This window comes from Setaria viridis, chromosome 9 (assembly GCF_005286985.2).
Source record: "Setaria viridis chromosome 9, Setaria_viridis_v4.0, whole genome shotgun sequence".
In the NCBI taxonomy this organism is placed as follows: domain Eukaryota; kingdom Viridiplantae; phylum Streptophyta; class Magnoliopsida; order Poales; family Poaceae; genus Setaria; species Setaria viridis.
In genome coordinates this window covers 5,037,409-5,059,882 of record NC_048271.2, presented here as the reverse complement: position 1 = coordinate 5,059,882, position 22,474 = coordinate 5,037,409, and the positions used below count along the sequence as shown (strand labels likewise).

Here is a 22,474-nt window from a genome sequence, read left to right as displayed (position 1 = left end):
GAGATGATTTGAGTACCAGGACCACCACTTGTGTTCGTGCTCATTTTTTCCTTGCACCTGCTGGCTGCTTCCGTTCCACATTGCACAGGTCGTTTTGGTATTTTTAAATTCATAGATTTTGATATATCTACTTTTAACATGTATCTGTCTAAATACATAGTAAAAGTTATGAATCTAAAAATATCAAAACACCTACAATTTGAAACCGAGGGAGTAGTTTATTTTCTTCCCGTTCAATCCTCCCTCTGGGCCGCCGATTTCTGCCTGCCTTCACTAATCACTAGTCCCTTCACCAGCTCTGCCTCCTCCTGCCTTGCCGGTGAGGTTTTCAGTTCTAGCTGACCTCGGCGGCACCAACGTAGACCTTTGCCTTCATCTGTAGTCTTTGTCGCATTTCGGTGTTGCCGCTTATGGAACGGGGATCGTCTCAGCTCTGTTGCTCTCCCTTGCGCAGAAGCTTGTTCGAGTTTTTCCGGGTTGAATTGACTTCCGAGCTATCAGTTATCCATCTTCCGTAGTCCTCTGATAGTTAGGACGTCTCCAGCTGTACGAGCCAGTAAATAGCTCTAAGCAAGAGGAAAGAGAGCTTAGGACGGTAGCAACGGTAGTGCATAGATGCTTCGAGAACTATGCATGTGAGAGAGGAGAGCATCTTTCGTTTAGAAAAAAGAGAGGAGAGCATCGAGCTGCAAGACTAGCGTTTCGCTCCACGCTAGCCTCCTCAAATTTTCACTGTTCACTGTTTAAAATAATATTTCTGGTAGCTCAAGGCTACCTTATTGGAGAAGCTCTTACATAGATTGTGACATCGCCGTGTGAAAGTTGTGGTTAGAGCATAGTACTTTTCTGGCTGATAGGTACAGTCACCAATCGCAAGTCTGAGCTCTTGTACAGAATCCCTCTGAAGTCGTTGGAGCTACCTCAGAGAGAGGTGAGTTGCTTCTGGTGAGGCATCGGACACATCAAGAAACAAGTGATATGGTCCATACGTACAGCCCATGCTGGCCCATAAACAAATAACCAAAGCTGAGGTCGCATCTGTTCGACCAAAAAAAAAAAAAAAAAAACAGCGCTGCCTATGGGTGCCGACTGCCCGAGCATCTCGCCGCCGCCCACAGCGCCTCTTGTCTGGTGTCGCGGCTCGCTCGTCGTCGTCCACATCCACTGGGGATCTGCACCTTGTTCTCCGTCGTACACCACCGCCGGATGCTACATCACTCGTTCCCATCGTCGTCCACTATCACGAAGTGGTAGGGTTCCGATGAGCCGCCGCCGCCGTCGAGGATCCCAGCCACGGCCACGCCAAGCGCCGCACCTCCACGGGGAAGGTAACCTGCCACGCCCAGGTGCCCGCACCATCGCAAGAGGAAGAGCAACCTTCTGCAGGAGGGCAACAACAGCAAGTTCAGAAATTGAGCTTCACAACAGCAGATATTTTGTCACAGGGTGTTGAATTGAGTTGTAAATTGATGTGGAAATGAGATTGTGACTCAATATCTAATGTATCTATCAATTTGAGATTGATTACTATTGTGTCCATTTGAGAATATGATAATTGCAATTCTGTCAATTCACTATGGCACAATTGAGTGAAACTTCAGTTACGTCAAAATTCAGTATTATCAATCCAGAACACACTAACCTTTGCTCCATGAGTATTAAGTGTAACCTTTGGGACACCATTAAGTGTAATGTTTCTGGTGGATGTAGTGCATGATTGTGTTCCAAAACCAGTTCTGGCACTTTCTGAATTTCCTTCTTTCGATCCATTTTAAGATTCATGTAAATCTGACATTCGGTTCTAGTTTCAGCTCGAGGGCACTTTGTTAAATGATCCCTTTTGTCTTGTGATCGACGACCCTCTTTTGCACAAACAAATCTACATGATGTGATCTTACCATCAGATGGCCTTTTATTTGTATACTTTTTTCTGACCTCGAATCCTTTCTATCCACCATACCTAAGCCAAAATGCCCAAGCCTCATCCGATGTACTAAATTCCATGCCAACTTGAGGTAACAAACCAAGCAGTTCTGAAATTAAAAAAAAAATACATGAGCAGAGGTTTTATGCAAGTGCAGATAAGATATTGGACTCTTATTACTTACGTATTTGAATCATGGTGTGCTTTGTTGGCCTCTTCTGTGTTAGCCTCTTCTTCCATCTCAGTAGTTTAGAATGAAATTTCAACGGCTGCTTCTTCCATGAGAAAAGGGAATGGTGAACAGGATCAAAGCAATCTGTTGATGATGTTCTATAATTGAGCCATTCACGAGGAAAGATAGCAAAATGGAGATAGATTACTCAAACTTACGCACAAACCACAGACTCAAAGAAGCTCCCGTCCGGCGAGGCGACAGTCACCTCCGCTCCTCCCGCCCTTTTCCGTCTGTCTCGCGCCGTTTTCCGTCGTCCTCGCGCCTTTTTACCCCTCCGATGCTTCTCCAAATGGGCCTTGGTAAGTAGGTTGGACATCACGTTTTTGGGCCAAACCAGAGGGACGCTCATTCCTGTTTGCTGCCGTCGGATGCCGATCGAACAGTGTCGCGGTTCCAACCTTCCTCTGAGGTAGCGCCGACAACTTCAGAGGAACCGGATCCAGAATCACATAATTCGCACGCTTTCCCTTGTCTTCTATGGGTAGGGCGTGCCGTGTCCGTGTGCGTCTCTCGACACGCAATCTCGGAGGACTTTGTTGGGCGGCTTCTCCGTGCCGCGAAAAGCCGTCGCACGAAACTCCCGGAAGCGTCAAAGCCAAGAAGAAACGTGCCGCCAGATGCCACGGACATTCACGTCGCGACACGAGAGAAGAGGTGTCTGTCTGGACGGGCCGCGCTGGGCCGCAGCGAGAAGCCCAGGGCCCGCCTGCGCAGCCACACGATCCCAATCCCCCCAGACAGCGGCGCCGCATAAAGCAGTCGCGTGCTGCGCCCGTGCGGAACCCTAGTCAGCCGGATCGCTGCGTCGCCCCGCCTCCTCCTCCCCACCCACGCGCGGCGCCTTCCTCGGTGAGCGGCCGCCCCCGCTCTCTCTCTCTCTCTCCCCCCCCCCCCCCCCCCCCCCCCCCCCCCCTCTCTCTTTCTAAATTCTAACACCGTCGATCCAATCCGGCGAGCTGGGAACCAAGGGGTTCTGATCTGTGGGAGTCTGTCTGTTTTCGGTGGCAGGTTCTTCGGTCGGGCTTGGGAGATGTCGGACGAGGAGCACCATTTCGAGTCGAAGGCCGACGCCGGCGCCTCCAAGACCTACCCGCAGCAGGCCGGCACCATTCGCAAGAACGGCTACATCGTCATCAAGGGCCGCCCCTGCAAGGTACAGATCCCTGTTTCCCGCCTCAGCCTATTTCGTTAGATTCAGTGGATTTTGGCGATGTCCCCTTACGAGCGGTGTGCTGAGCTGTCTAGCCTTTAGTAGACCGTAACGCGAGAAGTTGCTGGTCGAATACCTTTTTGTGCTGGTTAGTCTGTGGCATGTGCTGTTGTGGTGGATATCTGGTCAATCGTACCTATTGTGTGTGCTTATGCATTTTCGTGCCTTTTAATTGTGGCGATAGCAGGTCCTGTGGCGGTTCATAGATTGCTTCCTGACCCTTAGTTACGCAGTACTGTGATTACATAAATTATTCATTCTCTGAAATGCCAGCTTCTACTGTGATGTTCTTTTGTCCCTGCTCTGCATTGAAGATCTTTTAGTACACTATTCTAATATCTAGTACCAACTGCTTGCATTTGTGTGAAGTTCCTGTATATCATATTATTATGTCGAGTTTATATTCCATTGTATATTGGTTGCGAAATGTGTAATTGCCATCTAACTCCTATGGTTTCTTTCACTGTACTTTGTTTCACTTTATTATTGATGTAATTGTGCTAATTTAGGTGTTGACTGGTCTTGTTGTGGAAGTCTCTTAATTATGAATCAAAGTTATTGCTTTAAATCCCATTTGCATTCCTTCAATGGCCCTTGGAATGCCATTCTTTAGATTTTGTGGCATCTTGATGGCTTGATTGTTGCAGCCAAATGATGGTGTTTACTGTCTTACTCTTTCCCTCTTCATTGCAGGTTGTTGAGGTCTCCACTTCCAAGACAGGGAAGCACGGTCACGCAAAATGCCACTTTGTGGCCATTGACATTTTCAATGGAAAGAAGCTTGAGGATATTGTGCCCTCCTCCCATAACTGTGATGTAAGTAGCCAGTGTGCACCATGTTCTGTCTTGTTTCTTCCTTCCTGCCATGCAATGTGTTTGACTGTCTTTTCTTTACCCTGTAGGTGCCCCACGTCAACCGTACTGACTACCAGCTGATTGACATATCTGAGGATGGATTTGTATGCTTCTTCCAACTCTTCTAGTTTCCTGAAAATCTGTTCGTAATGATTGCTTAAGTATCTGTACATGTTCGATCCATAATGCAGGTCAGCCTGCTGACTGATAATGGAGGCACTAAGGATGATCTGAGGCTCCCTACTGATGAAGCTCTGCTTTCCCAGGTTAGAGCTCAATCATAATTTGTGGTCTGCTTGAGCTTTGTGCCAAACAACTCTTCAGATCTCTTAACTCCTTTTCTTTGGTAAGCACAGATCAGGGCTGGATTCGATGAGGGGAAGGACCTGATTGTTAGTGTTCAGTCTGCCATGGGTGAGGAGCAGATCTGCGGTCTGAAGGATATCGGCGGCAAGAACTAGAGGTGCATTGCCACTGTTGGTTATTTATCTGGTCGTCTATTTGGGAGGTGGTGTGTTGTTGATGATATAGGCGTGTTTGGTTATGAGTAACATGCTTCTGGACTGCCGTTTTGTCTTGCGGTTTATGCGGAGTGATTTGGATGTACCTTTACTATCTGTAATGTTCTTTTGAACAAGTAGCTTTGCTACGTCTTGATCGCGATCATTTACGTCAGATGATAAGTGAGCTTACATCAGATGATAAGTGGGCTGTTCGGAAGTTTGTGTAGTCATTTTCCCAGTGTCGCCGATTCGCAGCTGGTGAGTTGTGACGCAGAGTTCCGGGGCTCGGTGCTACGAGTGCAGCGTCTAAACAACAGATATTCTTACTTTCTGCTTTCAGTTTACGCTGAATGAACGATGGTTTCCACGTCTGCCCAATAGGTTTAGAATAATTCTTATTCGGCGGTCTAAAATCTGCATAGGCACGTCGCCCGCGTCCTCCGTGTGTAATTCTTTTGAATGCGTAATATAACTCAATGGGTTAAACCTGCATGTGCAATTGGGTATAAAAGACGCTCTTGAGAATGCGTAATGGACGTGAGAATATTGTCAGCCAGGCCAATTCCTTGAGACCTTGACCTTTAGGTATGATGCTTGGCCAATAATTGTACATATCATGGCATTTCATTTAGCAACCACTTTTAAAGATGACAAAAGATAACTACTTAATATAGAACACGAAGGATCACACTAGTATTAAAATTGCATAATTCAGTTTTTTTTTTTTTTGGGGGGGGGGGGGGGGGGGGGTGCAAATGCACCACCACCATCATTTTTTATCCACCCTGAGCTATTACCTAACATGCATTTTTTGTGTGATGTAGTCATCCAGGTGCAATTCCTTATCCTTGTCCTTTGTTATCACCAAAATCATTAAAATTTTTGATTCCCATGTATATAAGAGGTTTGAAGGATACCAAGTATGTGGTTTTAGCGTTTTGAAGGACACACGATTTGTCTATGGTTTCACATGCGACGTGTGGTGAAAAAGAATGTCCGGTGATTTTCGAAAAAAACCATAAATATAAAGGTTCTATAAACTACAAATCATAATATATAAAAATGAAGTAGGGCATATGCGCCACGCACAAGGTCCTTTCTTATCTCATTTGAGTTGTTGAAGATTTTTTTCTTATCGATGAACTAAAAACCCACGTCACCAGCTAAGTAGTTTGATGGACAATATCCTTAATGAGGAGAAAAAATACCACTTTAATTTCAGAAAATAGAAGAACAAAAAGAGTAAAACAAAAACCGTCAAAGAAGATAGTCTTTAAAAAATCAAATAAGATTGGCAAAGGTCATTGGTAGACGGTTCAACAAAATCTAACCACGAGCATAGAAAAATCTATAACAAAAATGATTACACTTTAAAAGAAAAACTGTTCCTTTGGAAGGAAAAATAATAGCCCAAGAACAACAAAGATCGTATACAAGATATAGAATAAAACGATAATCATGCGACATGACGACATGGACAAAATTCAAAATTAGTTTCCTGTACTATGAGATCTAAAAGAGATAAAAAGCGCTTGTAAATCGATCTGGTCTTAGCATGAGCTACGGCGTAAGTTTTGAGTATGAGTTTTGAATGCCTACCTCAACTAGCAAACTTACACTTTTGGACTTATAAAAAAAATTGGCAGTTGTAGCAGAAATTAGCATGCCTGAGGTAACATAGATTGACCTATTTTAAATTCACATCTTCGAGGGCAAAACGCAAAGTCAATCAAGCTATCGCCATGTTTAGTTGCTCCAAAACTCCCAACTTTGACACTATGCAAAAAGAAGATTCCCCATCACATCAAACTTGTGGTACATGTATGGAGTACTAAATGTAGATGAAATCAAAAACTAATTGCATAGTTTTGTTGTACTTTGCGAGACGAATCTTTTAAGCCTAATTAGTCAATATTTGGACAATAATTCACAAATACAAATGAAACGCTACAGTGTGCTACAGTACTAGCACAGTAATTTTGCACCTCCAAACTTTGAGCAACTAAACAAGACCTATACAAAACTACGCTTTGCTAGTGAAGTGGCGTATGCACAGAACTACGGGAGCAAAAAGATATCTTCTTCATAGCCACTTCGGCGAGGCAGAACACACATCTCCCGCTTCCCGGATTCCCTCACCCACTCCACTCGCCATGGCGGAAGCTCTCGTGGGCCTCCGCTTCGCCGCCCCCGCCTTCCCGCAGCCTCAGAGCCAGAGGCACCGCGACCGCCTTCTCCCCGCCGCGCGCTTCACCCCACTCTGGCGCGGCCGGCTGTACACCGCCCGCGCGGCAGTCGCGGGGCCGCCGGAGGTGGACGAGGACGAGGCCATGAGCATCGACAACCTGCATCGTTTCTTCGACCTTAACATCGGCAAGTGGGACGGCTCGTTCTACGTACGCCTCGCCCTCTTCGCATCTAATCTTCGAGCCTTTATGCAGTTTCCGGATTCGTGATTTGGCTGAGTGTTGTGCGCGCCCGTGATTGTGTTCTCTGTAGCAATTCGACGCACACGGGAGGGTTCTGCAGGGGATTAGCACGCGGCTATCCGTGAGCACGTACGGGGAGGACAAACTTATCAGTCTCTTGCAATCGTAATACTCCCTCCCAGTGATAATCATTATCCATGTTAAGTTGTTCGTGTTTTCAAATTTCAGCTGTCATATTACTTTTCGATTAGGAAAATGTACTCATATATTCATTGAGGTTTTAAGCTTTTTTGTGTGTATTTCTATTTTCTAGTTTATGTTAGCGCTGTGACAAAAAAAAATCAATCACGATGCTTTGGCTTGTTGCATCTGCTTTTGAGGCCCTAATCGATGTATTTATGTATTGAGATTTTAGGTTGTATATTAAGCAAGCATCCTCTGCAATGTCAATTGTAGACGAAGAGGATTCTGAACCTGAATGGGTGGAGTACAAAATCAAAGAGACGAATATGTTCACTGTGGACAAATATCAGCAGGTGCACTGAAATTTGTAGTCCTTATAATTGTAAAATTCTGCACATCTGAGCTTAGTTAATGAGTGGTATTGTTTAATGTATAGATAGGATTCTTTCCTGAAGAGAAGGCATTTTCTCTGAGGTACCAGACTGCTGGAATGCTGGAGACTGTCCTTCGGGTTGGTGTGCTTGGAGAAGATGATACTGGCGAAGAATCCCCCAAGTAAAAAAAAAAAATACTAGCAACAAATGTGCTTGTTATGCTGTGAAGCTCTTATATGAGGTGTAACATCGCTATTTTGTCTTCACCAGAAACCTGAAGATACCTTCTCGTAAGCCATCTATTGTATGTGAAAATTGTCTTTACTCCCTTGAAGGCAATGGTCGAGTGAGGGCTTTCCACATAATGGACCCAAAGGGAGTGCTTGACACACTTCTTGTTTTTCATGAGAGGCAGGGATCTGTAGTGCCACAGCCACTTATACATTCTCCAATTGGTACCGAGGTGAGTTCAGTCATTGTACACTGAAGCCTTCGTATCGAATTATCATTGACAGGATCATGCTGGATTAAACCCAACTTTTAATTCCTTCATCATTAGAATGCCAGCAGTGATAGGATTAATGCACTACTTGGAAGATGGGAGGGGCATTCTGTGACTAAGAGGAGTGGGGTGTATGGAGCAACACTCGCTGAGGCAGATACAGCTGTTGTTCTCAAAATGGACAGCAATGGACTACTAACTCAGGTACGTTTCAGAGTTTTTGGTTGCAACTTGAACATACTCGCACTGTTTTAATGTAAAGTTCTTTTAAAAAAATTTTAAAGTTGCAACTAATATTTTGGCACAATGGACCTAATCAACTGCTGCATCAGAGTTTTTGGTTGTGTAAGCATGCTTGCACGCTTGCTTTATTTTAAAATCAAGTCAAATTTGTAGTTTACAAGAACTACAAAACAAAGTGATCAAAGCTTATCTGGCGTGGCCTTTTTTCTGCATCAAAACATATTTATAGGGGAAAAGGTCCATTTACAGTAGTGGTGTATTCTCTTCAAAAGAATGTAAATAAGAATTTCGCTGTTTCTGTTCATAGGATACTATATCAACTAAAATCGGAACTGGCACAACAACAACGGTCAACTGGATGGGATCAGCAAATAACAACTTGCTTCAGTTTGATGGAGGATATGAAATAACATTGCTACCTGGTGGGATGTACATGGGATATCCATCGGATATTAGCAAATCTGTTGCCCAGTTAGATTCTTTTCATTTGGAGTTTTGTTGGATGGAATCACCAGGAAAGAGGCAGCGGCTTGTGCGAACTTATGACTCAGCTGGTTTGGCTGTTTCGTCGACCTATTTTCTTGAGACCAAAGTATGAGTTACACTGTTACAGCTTTCACTTTAATGTATGCAATGATTTTGTAGTATTTGCATTGCGTTGTTCAGTGCATGATAATTGAGTATATATTGCCAGGCATCTTTCTCTATTCAAAAGACAGAAAATTATGAGCAAATATTTTTCTTATTCTGCTCCAATTCTACTGTTGTGTTCTGTTCGTCCTTTTCCAGTTTTCCTCATTTCAGTTTATGCTTCTGCAGTGTTTGCTAATAGCTTTGAACTGCAGTTTGCCTCTCACTTTTCAAGTGCCCATATCCTACGATAATTTTACTGCTTATGACAGGATCTTTATCTGTAGCTTAACCGCTATGAAAATTATGGTCACAACATGTCCTTATTTTCGTTCCATTACTTAGGAAGTCAAAATATTGACTAAATTCATAGACTTCAGAGAAGCATATCTAGCTTGAAACTAGATGCTAACAATACACGAAAGATGGACCTAGTAAAAAAAGTGGAACCTCCATCTTCAGTGTTTTATATGTTGAACATTGGTCAATTCTGTAGCCGTATTTTTTATGTTACCATCTCAACTTATTCAAAGGTATGTGTGCTGTGAGCCTATAAATGAAAGAAACTTACCCGGAAAGCAATTTACTTCATTGGAGGAAAACATCAGTATTTTCTAAATTCAGGATATTTTGCTTTACATTTCTATCATCTTGGTTTTCTTTTTCCTGAATTCTAGCCAACAGGGATAGACTGCCATTATTTTATGAAAAACTAGAGCTGGAGGTCTAAATAATCCATTTGGATACAAGTTTTGTTTGTCCACCTGTTGCCCCAACAGCCGCGTGAAAAGAGCTTATTGGGAAGTAATGAGCTGGAGAAAGCTGTTGTTTGTCAAATAATATATATTATCCAGCATAATGGTTGTAAATACACGTTGATAACATTTTGAAAAAGTCCGAAACGTTATAAAAAAAATACAATTGCGATCAGGATGAGTTTTATAAAATGCCGAAGCATTTCATAGGTTAAACTTGAGGTGGTGATGACATTGTGCAAGTCGAAGAATGGGAAATCTTCTTCCGCCACCCAATTAAGATGGTGTTCAACGATGGGACTGGTTTCAGTTAAATCTTCCTGGATTTTAAAGATTTTTGTTCAAATTTAAACATATTTAAATACCAAAGCCCTATAGCCAACGAGTTCGAAAAGTCTATGCTTGGAACCAATGGGGAGCCCTGGTCAACGTTGCTTCAGGCCGTGTGTGCAACGATGCCACCGGTAATGCTCCTCCACAATTAGCGCTAAGACCTGCAAGTCCCCGATGAGCCTCGCTCGTAATAATGCAGCTTAGTTGTAGACAGCATGCAGATCTATCTAATCAGCTAAAACTGAAAGCTGGCCTGGCGATCCATTTGGCAAAATTCGAGATAACATCAAGCGTGGCATACTCTAAAAGTTTAGTGAATCTTGAAATGAGTCTCATTGGTAGGCGATCGAAGACGAATCCAGTTTAGAATTCAGGCACAGTTCGGACGGGCGGTCGCTTCGGCAGCAGAGGGCATTTGAACTAGCATTAGGCGTAGCCCCGCTATTTCTCCCTGGTCGCTGGTCGGCGGCCGTCCCTGTCGTCATTGCCATCGCGCGGTCTTCCTTCGCTTGTCGGGAGAAGCAAGGAAGGTCAGCGCCAATGGACGACCGGCGCGGGCGCGGCGACGCCATGCGCCAGCGGCCGTTCGCGTCCGCCGCTCAGGAACAGGAGAGGGTGTTCGACGGCGGCGGCGGTGCCGGCCATGGGCCGGCGTTTGGAGGTGACTTTGATCAGGGGTCATCACTCATGGCGCTTCTTGGCGCCGGTGGTGTCAGCTCGTCCCAGCCGTCGCTGCCGACGTGGGGCGTCGAGGAGGTGACCGCGGCGTCTGCCATTAATCTGGTGCCTCAGTCGTTCTCCATGGTAAACTCTGTGCCTTTCTTCTCAGCTTTATGTACTCAGTACTGCACGCCAGTCCGATCATTTTGAATTTGAGCTCGTTTTATTGTGATATGTGTTCAGTGATTAGCATGTTGTTTCTAGTTCTTGCTTTGCTCAAGGAATTATTATGAGAACCATGTCTTTTGTCATATACTCATATGCATTTGATTCACACGCTCTTTAATTTATGCTTGCATGCTTGATCGTCCTAGTTTCTTGAAAGCACAACGCTTTAGAGTTCCATTCTGCTAACAGGGATTCGTTTCCCCATCATTGGTTGGAGTTTTCTAAAGGATCAGCCGGCGATACAGCAGGCTGCAGTTGTCAAAAATACTTGCACCAGGAACTATCAGCTTTGCACGTTCTAGCTAGCATTGGATCCTTAATAGAAATGCAAACAAATTAAAAAGCTCAAGCTCAATTTCAGTGCTACGTGCCAACTGGTACTTGCAAGAATTTTATCATCATCCTGGGGACTAATGACGCAACGTAACCATATGCAATTATCACATGTAGTGCAATTGGCAATACCTCAAGTTCACAACAATGCTGCATCTCTCCACTCCATGCAGGCGAACTACGCGCCGCCGGTGCCGTCCTACCAGCAGCCCACCTCGTTCGCCCCATCGCCGCTCGGCGGCAGAATGGATCCCTACCCGCCGTACCTCCTCTCCGACCCGCCGCCGCAATGGCCTCCGCCGCGATCGACGGCGGCGGCTGCTTCCTCCTTGCCGCCCCAAAACTTCGCCGTCCTCCTCCCCAGATACGACCAGGACATGCAGCAGCTGCGCGCGGCCGCGTTCTTCGGCGCCGGCAGCTCGCAGTCGCAGGCGGCGCTGCCTCTGCTTCCGCCGGCGCCGGCCATCGAGCAGCCGGCGAAGGACGGGTACAGCTGGCGCAAGTACGGGCAGAAGCAGCTCAAGGACGCCGAGTCGCCGCGGAGCTACTACAAGTGCACCCGCGACGGGTGCCCCGTCAAGAAGGTCGTGGAGCGCTCCTTCGACGGGTTCATCACGGAGATCACCTACAAGGGCCGCCACAACCACCCGCGCCCCCAGGAGCGCGGCCACGCCGCCGGCGGGAACGACGCCCTCGCCGCCGCCGCCGAGGACGACGTGGAAGGCCTAAGCGACGACGACGACGACGCGTTGCATGAGGATGACCTTGACGGGGGGCACGGGGCTCCCGGCATGTGAGTCATGCTCTGCATGGTCCTACTCCTACCTACGCGTGCAGACAATGCAATGTGAACTGTGAGTTTGTGACAGGCTGCCGATTGTTTTTGGTCGTCAGGGGCGCCGACGGCGGCGAGGGCGGGCAGAGGGTGGTGAAGAAGCCCAAGATCATCATCCAGACCCCGAGCGAGGTTGATCTCCTCGACGACGGCTACCGGTGGCGCAAGTACGGGCAGAAGGTGGTAAAGGGCAACCCACGGCCAAGGTAAAAATTTTTCACATTGAATTTACCTGCACCTGAGCATTTTAATGACTTACACACCTGGCGCTGAGACTGGCCTGCACGTACGTTCGCAGGAGCTACTACAAGTGCACGGCGGACAACTGCAACGTGCGCAAGCAGATCGAGAGGGCGTCCACCGACCCCAGGTGCGTCCTCACCACGTACACCGGCCGCCACAACCACGACCCGCCTGGCCGGGGCAACGAGGCCCCCGCCACCGCCGCCGCCGCCGCCGGCGGCCACCCGGCGCCTTCGGCTGGGGGAAGCGGGACGTTTCAGCAAACCGGCGGCGGCGCTCGGCAGTTGAAAGAGGAGAGCTAGCGTTGGCTCGTTTGAAGAGGGTGGCTTTTGTGGAGTGTGGTTTTCCCCTGGGTGTGAATAACGGAGGCTGGATCAATTGATTCTTTCGGGCAGGTGTTTCTGCTGCCGGCTAATTATTATATTGTTCATCATATTTGGTTAGGTTTCAGCTGGTCTAGAGGAGCTGACATGTTTGATTTCGGCTGAACATGTGGTTGTGCCGCGTGATTTGTACATTTTGTTGTTTTCTTTGTTTATTTATTTTTCAACTTACAATCAGGAATTCAGGATTTCATTTTTTTTTGTTTTTTGTTTTCTTGCGGGAGAAATTTAGATGAAAAATGGAAGGAAAGAGCTCATTTTGTACTGATGTGGATGGACAGAGCTCATTAGTAGGCATCAACTGGAAAAACAGACATGATGTACATACATCTTCAGACTGCAGATTTTGCTCCCAATGTCATTTTTCTTTCTTTCTTTTGGGGCAATGATCAACGAGTATTTACACAAATCTGCGTGCACTTTACTGCACGAACATGTCATGAGTTAGTTGGTTCCTACGACTATCTGCCGATCTATACAACAGCATCTCAAGAACATCTACGAACAACGCTCTCTTCTTTTGCTTCCTGAAAGTTAGTGCATTGCAGCGACATGACAGATTTACTCATCAGCTGCCGTTATCAGCGTCGGTATCTGCCCGTTGTCGGCGAAGTCGATCTTGTTCAGCCTCATGCAGCATAAGACATGCTCCGGCAGCTCCTCAGTCTTCTGTGCCTGCAACCAGGATCAGACCACGGTTAGGTTTCAGACATTCAGTCAAAGGCTTGCTTTGCGCCAGGAGCAGAAGAAAAATAAGTACCTGAATGGTTAGGCCAAGATCAAGAACCCCATGCTTGAGCCGCTCCCGGAAGGTCTCGAGCCCTTTCCTCGATATGAAGCTGAACCGATGCACATCGAGATCAATCTCGAAGTAATTTGGACCCTAAATTATCAATGGAAACACACAGGTTATTTTTCAAGAGCATTTGGTGTTTCAGTCAGATTCGGAGGACACAAATTTCAGCACATGCTTGTTGACAAGCTAGTTAGGAAATGTAGTGTGTTACCTTGTAGAATTTGTGTTGTGGGCGAGATAGCACAGGCTTCTGGTTGTAGGTCTGCACAAGCTTCCTCTCAGCTGTGCTGAGCTGCAAGTCATCAGGGTTTGCCAAACCAGCCAAAATTTTCAGCCTCTCTGTGTAGGGAACCGTGCTGTCTACTGGGAACCCCTTCACCTTTTCCATTTCATCATTCATAAGCCTCTGCATAACCAGGTAGTCAGTCAGAAACTTTGCCAAGATAACTGAAAAGGTAGCTTCATGTCAATGCAAGTAAATCTACCTTGATGCTGTCCTGCAATTGAGGAGAGATCTCCTTGTCGAAACTGTCAGATAGCTTGAAATACAGAACTAGGCTTATCCCATCACCGTCGTTATCGCCGAACACGGTAGCAGGATAGGTAGGCAACTGCACCGAAAAAGTAAACTTGTCAGGCTCAGAAGTCAGAACTAACCAATTAACAGGCAGTAGTTAGAAAGTAGTAGTAATGAAGTAATCTGATAACACTTTGTCTCCTACTGAATTACCTGAATGTTGACAATGAGGAGGGAAGGAAACGTCTCATGAGTCTTCAATGATGGAAGCGAGAGGTGCTGTGCAATGTGGTGAATCTTCCTTGTGTATGCGAACATGTCTGCTCCAATTGGGGTGTAGGGGGAGCAGTCTGGAGCAGGGGACTTCCTCTTATCTCTGCATGAATTTCACAGATTCATTCAGGCATAAGCACGTTTGATATTGTCAGAATTGTGTTTACAACATTGCCACTGCTCCTTACTTGAAGAAACTCTCCCCTCGGACTTTGAAGTTTGACGGCTCAAGTACCGACCAGCAACCATCTGAAATCTTCTCGTTTGTGGAGCAGGGCACTGTGAAACCCGCCCTCGGACGGTACAAATAATTTGCAGAACCAGCTGGATTTGCACCAAAAAAGAAAATCTGTGAGCAAAGTAATAGCTCGGCTATGGAACAACAGGACGAAGGTAGCATTGCAATGGCGTAGAGCATAGTGTTAATGTCGAGCAACTCACTCAGTTCAGTCATCTCGTCACCCTCGTATGACCTTCTCCTGAATGAGAGCCTGACCACGGCTGTTTTCTTCTTCTGCTGTTGGTGCGGGCTGACACCGACGATCGGCATCGGCTGGACCTTGTTGCTCGGAATCGACGACGGAAAAGGCCGAGGCGAGCATGATACTGAACTCTGCAATTCTCTCATCGCACTGCTGCAACACTCCTCAGCTTTGCAGCTACTACCATTAGTTGCAGTGGTAGGAGCATTCGAGTCATCGCTCTTCTCAGGGGGGTCACCCTCGCATGCTTCTGCATTTGCAATGCTCCTGAGGCGCTGCACGGTGTCCAACAAGCACGCCGCGTCCTTGCACGGGGACGTCTGCTGCGCATTTCCACCGCCGGTGACATCAGGGAGAGGATCTGGATTGCAAGGAAAACGTAAGTACTGAAAAGCCTGAAACCACACTGCACATTTTCAGTTTCCAACTCTGAAACAACAAATAGCTGTGCAGAGTCCTGACTCCTGATTAGCAATAGCAACTACTGCATTACCTCCGCTGACGCTGGCGAAATCGTTGTCGAGGTCGTCGTCGGAGTCCGTGGATTCTAGGATGCTGACGGAATCGTACCATGCTTCCTCACAAATCACTGCGGAAAATTTCCGGAGTCGTGAGCAATCTGATGATAACATCAATAGAAGAAGAACAAGCGGACGAAATGAAACAGAGGAATTAAAAGGGGAGGTAGCTCGTCGCCTCTTACCACTCCCTGCGTCCATCTGGCTGTGCTGCCACTGCAGCTTGGTGAGGTGCAGCGTGACGTTGGAGTCCGGCGCCTCGACGTGGACGACCCCGTGCCGCGCGAGGCAGCGGGCCGCGCCGCCGGCACCGCGGATGATCGGCGCGTCGGCGATCGCCGCGGAGACCTTCCGCCGGAACTTCCTCGCCGCCACCGACAGCTTTCTCGACCGCCGCCGCTGCCTCGTCGACGACACGCAGGAACCCATGGCCGCCTAGCTAAGGCTGCGCACACCAAGAAAGGCAATCAAGTCGCACCTCGCAAAATTAGCAACTTCCAATAACTGTGATCGGAGAACGAAGAACACCAAATCAGAAGCCATTAATTACCCTTATAAATCGATGTACCAAGTGGCCGGACTTCTATCTCAAATCTCTATCTCTATCTCTCTCGGCGGATAATGCTAGAAGAAAAGAAAGCTCCCGCTTTAGCAAGGGTCACGGGCGGCAATTCTGAAGCGGCCAGCAGGCGATCGGGCACCCGAAAGCAACCTGAGAAATCAATCCTCAGCTGCCTCCCCTCCTCTCTACTCGCGACCCGCAATGGCAAATGCAACGCATCGCCTGCGAGAACGTGATGTGCATGCGACTAGATAAATATAAGTGGCAGCGGGAGGACCCGTGGGTGTCCCCTCTGCCGGAAGCGTGTTGATCCCTCTGCTTTTCTAGGGAGGAGGGGGGATAAAGAAAGAAACGGGGCCGGCCGGGCCGGGGGGGGAGATGGTTGCTAGGGGTCGCTGTCACGCGTGTTTGAAGAACGGGTGGGATGGAAGTGGAAGAACCCTAGCCGCCCTGCCCCAGCGGCAGCAGCGGAGAGAGGGGTTCGGCTAGACTATTGCGTTGCGGCCATGGACGGGAGAAGGTTCTGATGGTCTAGTTGCAGTCGCCTTGTATTTTTCTGGTAGGTTTTGTGCTCCTTCTGGTTAGGTGTGTGACTCAACAACTGCTCTACTCCATGCTCAAGGTTTCGTCGCCTGGCCAGGTTTGGAAGAGTCAAATAGTAGGTGTCTCGTGTCTGTGTGCGTGTGTAAACTTCTTCAAAACTTGGTCACGGAGGAAACCTGGGGGCGTTAACCTCACCTTAAGATTGGTTGCCTGGACGGAGACCTGGGCCTGTCCAGCCGCATGCAAAAGAGCGCGCTCGGCCTGGCTCGCTACATGCGAGTTCGCTTACAGCTACTGACGGTATTAATACGTGATAGTATATATTAAGTAATATTAGTATTTTCTGAAGCTCATTAAGACTTAGTAATGTAAATTAAGAGGTATTAGAATATATTTGTATAAATAAATATCATTATAACACTTGTCTTGAATTTATCTCATGCGACGCTTCTCGTGCGAGCAACCAAACATATTCTATCTGCAGGGATGCATACAAGCAACTAATGTTAGGCTATGCTCAGCAGAAACCAAACGCCCCCTAATGGATTGAAAGCAAGACACTGATCCTGTCAGGAAAAATATGCAGCTGATTGATTGTTGGTTCTGCCTTCCGCGTGACTTGCAAATCTTGGCGAAATATTCATTCCAAAGAGGGGAATAAAAAATGAAATCTTTGGATTCGTCGTGTGGCGTCTCCAAAGCTTTGAGACTGAGACTACTGACGCGGACACCTGAGCAAAAATATCGCCTATAATTGGTGCCGCAATATGGGTTAGTAGCATAATGCTACTATTAGTTCTATTAAAAAAGCTTTTAAAAAGTGGCTTTTTTCTGAAGGCGGACAGCTGCAAGCCAATGCAACCGCAGAGGGGATTTTCATTCCATTTCAGCAAATGATTTGCAGGCCAGCCAGCTGCTGAAAAGGGCCTCTCAACCTGAACGAGCCAAGAAAAACAAAACGCTAAAGGAATAAAAGAACGATGGTGCAGTGCAGTGCAGCGCAAGCGGTCAAGCCGAGGCCTTTATTCAAATGGGAGGGCGCATCATGATAATCCGAGGCCTCTCCCTTTCGTTTTCCTGCCCGGCTTGTCTGTCTGCTGGTGGCGTGGTCGCCATGTAGGGCCACGGCATGCTCAGCCCACGAATTGTCAAATCCGACGCCAGGAAAAAGAATGAGAGATGGGAATAGCTGTCTGGTACATCTCTGATGTGCTCTCAGCAAATGGACGTGCGATCGCTGAAGCTGAAGCTGAAACTTCCAAGCCATAACAGAAAACAAACATGGAAAAACAGTGTGTGATGTGAGTATTTTTACACTTTACTAACCTGGCAGAGAAGTGAGCAAAGCAACAGAAGCTTAGCTCCAATCCGGCACAGCAATTGCTGACAGCCCGGCCGATGGATTTGCGAAATGCGAGATGGGTATTTGTAGTGGGCTCCGATCGATCCGGGGAAGGAGACGACGACCTGGAGCAGTAGTAGTGGTGTCAGTATTGGGGGATCAGTGCAGATGCTGCTCCGATGTGGACACTGAGGGAGGGAGCATGTGGAATTTAATCCTTTTCTCTACTAACTACTATCCCTTTTCCCGCTTTTTTTAGGTATATAGAACGAACTCAGCAGCAAGTCTACGACACGCTCCGCGTCGACTCGTCAATTTGCTGTTCCTTTTCAGACACGGCTGACTCCACTCCTGAACCGTAACGGAAAGAGCTTCCGCGTGCTTCTCTCGCAGCCGTCTGAACGGGAACGGACGTGCGTGGTAGAACTCTGCACGTGGAGCCTAGTGCTTCCATGAATTTGCTTAGTGCAGACCTTTTTCCCTTCAAAAAAAAAAGAAGGGGAAAAAACTTGGTAAGGCTGTTTTTTTTTTGAGTAAGGTGAGTGTACTAGCTAGTCGCCGTCGTCGTCGTCGTCCACTCGTCCTTGATCTCCAGAGGAATTTCATATTGCTTTGTTCGTAGGCTTGAGCAAGCTAGGGAATTTTGGCGGTAATTACCATTCGTTGAACCCTTCGTGCAAATAATAACCACATGCTTGTAAACTAGATGCGAAAAAGCTAAAATACTGTAATTTGGAACGGACGGAGTAGGCGAGAGGAACGAGTGGAGTGACTGACCATCTCCTACTTTTTACCATCCTTTTTTTGTGAAAGTCAGAGGTTAGAGTAACATATGCTGCGGATGATATCAACCGCCACTACTTTTTACCATCCCTCCTTTTTTACTATTCACCGTACCGTTCCTTTCCCGCAGTAAATAGTTCGTCGACTTTGACCAGGAACAGGAGCATGGTGGCGGTTCCTACGTACTACCTCTCACAAGTCACGTCCAGAAGGGAAAAAAAATTGGCCTTCCTAAAAAAAACTGCAGTGCTGTACACAGTGTTCGCATCGACAAATTAAAATGCGGTCGATGCTATATAGAATCCCAATTGACATTTTATATGAAAAATAACATGCCACATCTCATCATTCGCCACATAGCATCAGGTAGGGGTTTGTAAGGTACTTGTTTTATGTTTTTAGAAAAAAAAAAGAGGGGAGAAAACTGTTTGCTGCTGCTTTGGGCACTTTGTCGCCCTGTCGCCTTTGTAATCATGTTGATGTGGAAAGACGGCGCAGCATGATGCCAAGGCAAGTCCCTGTCAGCACGCCGTGACTCGCCCTTCTCCGACGCATCATCGCAAGAACGTACAGCGCGAGGAGATGTTTCGTTCTTGGTTGACACCTTCGTTGTTAGCAAGGAAAGATTCTTAATTGGCGCAGTAGGTTACATGGATTGGGTTTGCGTATAGTAAACTACTCCATCAGGGGTTGCTTTCAGGGGAAGGCATCGAACGCGAGCGGGGAGATCGGAAGAAACGCGAGCGCGCGGTGCCCGGCCCGGTGGCCGGTGCAGTGGTATGTAGCTGGCTCTGGCTGGGCAATCTTCTCACTTCTCAGCCGTCTGCGCGTGTGCGTTTACCGTTGAGCGGCGACGAGTCATCACGCGAAGGGATCAAAATGGCACATGCCATTATGCCAATGCCATGGAAGAAAAGTGCTCCGCCTCACGGGTCGTTTCGGAGTTTTTGTTCCTGCCGTCGTGGGATTCTAGTTAGCACGGTGAATTGACCAACCACGCAGCCACAATCTAGATTCTATAGATCGCATTTCATGCATAAAATAGGTTGTCAGTTTTGTTGTTGGTAAAATGCTGGTAGAAAATAGTTCGGGAATTTCATGCATTCAGGGCATGTCGAGGACCGTAAACTTTGCATTTGTTTTGAAACGAAAATAAAAAAAGAAAGAAAAACGAGTTTATTAAATAATCCTATTTTGAAAGAAAATATCCGTGTGTTCGCTTGAGCTCGCTGTTGCTGCAGCTTATGTGGTTGTTGCTGCAACTTATGAGCCAGCCATTCAGCTGCTACAGTGGCTGCACAGCTAGGAACCAGCTGCTGCATGAGCTGTAGCCATGCAGCAACGGCAGCTAGCTGTGTACTTTAAACAAGCGATCAATAACGTGCCATTTTCATTTCACATCCAACCATTTGAAACCATAAATTGAAATGAACTCCATTTACCATAGCTTATGCAAACATGCAGAAAATAAATGATATGCATACAATTAGAACATTTCAGCACTAACAAATTAGAAAAAAATTGATAGGTTACATTCATAACAACAAATTAGCAAATTGAGAAAATATCTCCATCATGTCAACCCATAAAGTCCTGCTGCAACCCAATCACGAACTTTACTAATATCATCGTTGGCAGTAGCGACTAACTAATCTGATGCAGGGTCATTTTCATCACCAGTCCTAATCAGGTAGATGCCATGACCAAACATGTCAGTACCAACCATTCCAGGTTTGTTGTTGTCCAATGCAAAATTGTGTAGCGCAAAGCATGCAACAATAATCTTTGATTGCTTCTCCATAGTATATAACGGTATACCTCTTAGAATTTGCCACTTATTCTTTACCACTCCAAAAGCCCATTCCACAAGATTCCGAAGGCACGAATGATGGTAGTTAAAAATTTCATTCAAATTCTCAGGACATTTAGCATTAAACTCCGATAAATGGTAACTGACCTTGCGATATGGTGCCATATAACCCTCACGCAGTGGGTAACCAGAATCCACCAAATAGTACTTTCCTACGTATCGACATTGTTATATAAAAAGCAATTTAGAATGGCAGTCGCATATGTTAGTTACTATAAACCTTACAAACAAAATAAGCTCATCTTGGGGTGGGTGAGAGAAATGCTCAGCTTGGTTTAAAGCCTCCCTCAAAACAACAGTGTCATGCACAGCACCCTTCTTCCCGGTAGCGACAAATATGAACCTCATGCCCATGTCACAAACGGCCAAGACATTCTGGCTGGTGAACCCCTTTCTATTAATAAAATCATCATGTGCGTGCTTAGGGACTGACACCGAAATGTGGGTTCCATCTATAGCTCCTATGCACCCATCAAAATATAGTGAGAATTGATGCAGCCTAGGATGCACACACCTGAACAATGGATCTGTTGGCCTAATAATAGTACATGCAAAAGAGACCACGGCATCTAACACTTCACCGAACTTCCGACTCACGGTGTCTAGTGACCTACAGAATCTATCTGACATTTGTCTCTGGCATTGTCTTGTGCCACATGCCCACAGGAACATCCCTAATGCCTCAACTGAATCACATTGTCGTGTGGAATTTAGCCCATGGTTGGACACTAAGATTGAATCCAACAACTGAAATGCAGATGGATGGAGACGAAAATTTTTGTAGCACTTCTTACTGTCAGCAAGGTTAATAGCAACCCATTGATGGCCAGTCAATTCCTACAAATGCAATGGACCATCTTGCACTCCACATCCACTTGAGGTAGACTATGCATACGCAGCTAACACGCCAATGGTTGCACCCATATCCCACCAGGTAGACCACTCATCGTTCAACCTTGCTGGTGAGGTGCTGGTGTTGCTCGAATTTTCGGAGCTTGACATTCCTTTCATTTTCAGACCATAACAACTGCCAATGATCCCAGCTCATTCAATCAACGATCTGAAAAGAATCTAATTCTTTGTTAGGCCTAGATATGCTAGTTCGAAGACGAACATATGAAAAGCATACCATCTTTTCTTTTCTTTCCAAAATCCTAGGTAATTAAATCTGAAAATATGATTTTATTGCGTACCTTTAGGATCCATTTGATCTTGACTTGTTGAGAGCTACCTCATTCATTATGGATACCTTGAAGCTGAAAAATAAATCATGTTGTCAAACACATACCTAATTATTAAGCTATTCAAGTACATGTTGCTATCAAACACATACCTAATTATTAAGCTATTTAAGTACATACTGTTATTGTATACCTAAACTGGAAGGTTGTACACAATAATTTGCAAAATGTTAAAAACAACAGTAGCACCAACGATACAAATTTATATGGATTAGTAGCATGAATAATCCAAGTCTAACATAACATAATTCACATTAGAGACATGATGCCACATCATGCCATGGTCACAGTACACAGACATACATTCCTAGGTAGATGCAAAAGACTTTCTAATCATGGACCGGTACTATTTTTCTCTTGACATTATTCCAAGTCCATCGGAGCCATGCAATTCGGTTCTCTGCAGCGGTAATGCTCCTATAAGATGCACGTTAGGCTGGCGATCTAAACAGCTCAGTAGCTATGAAGTACAATTCGGACCCATTTGGTACACCATCTTGTTCTATAAGGTGCAACATTTCCATAACCTCCTCTTCCTCACGGCTGATTAGATTTCTTTCATTCATAGTCCTTTGCATCATGCTCTCGGATATGCGCTCGACATAGTACTCCATGCTCTTAGTTCTCTTGGGTGGTGGGCTGTCAACAACATGCTCCTTTCCTGACCTTTGCGACACACGACCCACACT

General features: G+C 46.2%; 4 protein-coding genes and 1 non-coding gene across 5 annotated transcripts; 3 read left to right on the top strand and 2 right to left on the bottom strand.

Moving 5' to 3' along the window:
* Window positions 1–816: 816 nt before the first annotated feature.
* Window positions 817–2,599, bottom strand: LOC117837643 (uncharacterized). Its single transcript, XR_011897045.1, has 3 exons — window positions 2,109–2,599; window positions 1,643–2,033; window positions 817–1,380 (listed from the first exon to the last, which is right to left on the bottom strand). It is a non-coding gene; the product is annotated as an uncharacterized protein (transcript).
* Window positions 2,600–2,850: 251 nt separating this feature from the next.
* Window positions 2,851–4,899, top strand: LOC117837645 (eukaryotic translation initiation factor 5A-1/2). The gene is made up of 6 exons (XM_034717374.2): window positions 2,851–3,008; window positions 3,168–3,312; window positions 4,063–4,185; window positions 4,272–4,328; window positions 4,416–4,490; window positions 4,581–4,899. Exons 2-6 carry the CDS (start codon window positions 3,190–3,192, stop codon window positions 4,683–4,685), a joined length of 483 nt encoding a protein of 160 aa, XP_034573265.1. The 5' UTR covers window positions 2,851–3,008; window positions 3,168–3,189; the 3' UTR covers window positions 4,686–4,899.
* A 1,913-nt stretch (window positions 4,900–6,812) lies between these two features.
* On the top strand, window positions 6,813–9,214 carry LOC117839206 (uncharacterized). Its single transcript, XM_034719483.1, has 7 exons — window positions 6,813–7,123; window positions 7,227–7,321; window positions 7,572–7,692; window positions 7,776–7,894; window positions 7,984–8,176; window positions 8,273–8,419; window positions 8,766–9,214. Exons 1-7 carry the CDS (start codon window positions 6,881–6,883, stop codon window positions 9,054–9,056), a joined length of 1,209 nt encoding a protein of 402 aa, XP_034575374.1. The 5' UTR covers window positions 6,813–6,880; the 3' UTR covers window positions 9,057–9,214.
* Window positions 9,215–9,233: 19 nt separating this feature from the next.
* On the top strand, window positions 9,234–13,060 carry LOC117839205 (probable WRKY transcription factor 58). The gene is made up of 4 exons (XM_034719482.2): window positions 9,234–10,980; window positions 11,571–12,190; window positions 12,292–12,438; window positions 12,531–13,060. Exons 1-4 carry the CDS (start codon window positions 10,717–10,719, stop codon window positions 12,775–12,777), a joined length of 1,278 nt encoding a protein of 425 aa, XP_034575373.1. The 5' UTR covers window positions 9,234–10,716; the 3' UTR covers window positions 12,778–13,060.
* A 100-nt stretch (window positions 13,061–13,160) lies between these two features.
* Window positions 13,161–16,569, bottom strand: LOC117839204 (uncharacterized). Its single transcript, XM_034719481.2, has 10 exons — window positions 15,995–16,569; window positions 15,630–15,889; window positions 15,420–15,515; window positions 14,886–15,287; window positions 14,633–14,768; window positions 14,385–14,547; window positions 14,140–14,265; window positions 13,866–14,060; window positions 13,619–13,741; window positions 13,161–13,533 (listed from the first exon to the last, which is right to left on the bottom strand). Exons 2-10 carry the CDS (start codon window positions 15,871–15,873, stop codon window positions 13,420–13,422), a joined length of 1,599 nt encoding a protein of 532 aa, XP_034575372.1. The 5' UTR covers window positions 15,874–15,889; window positions 15,995–16,569; the 3' UTR covers window positions 13,161–13,419.
* Between the last annotated feature and the right edge of the window lie 5,905 nt (window positions 16,570–22,474).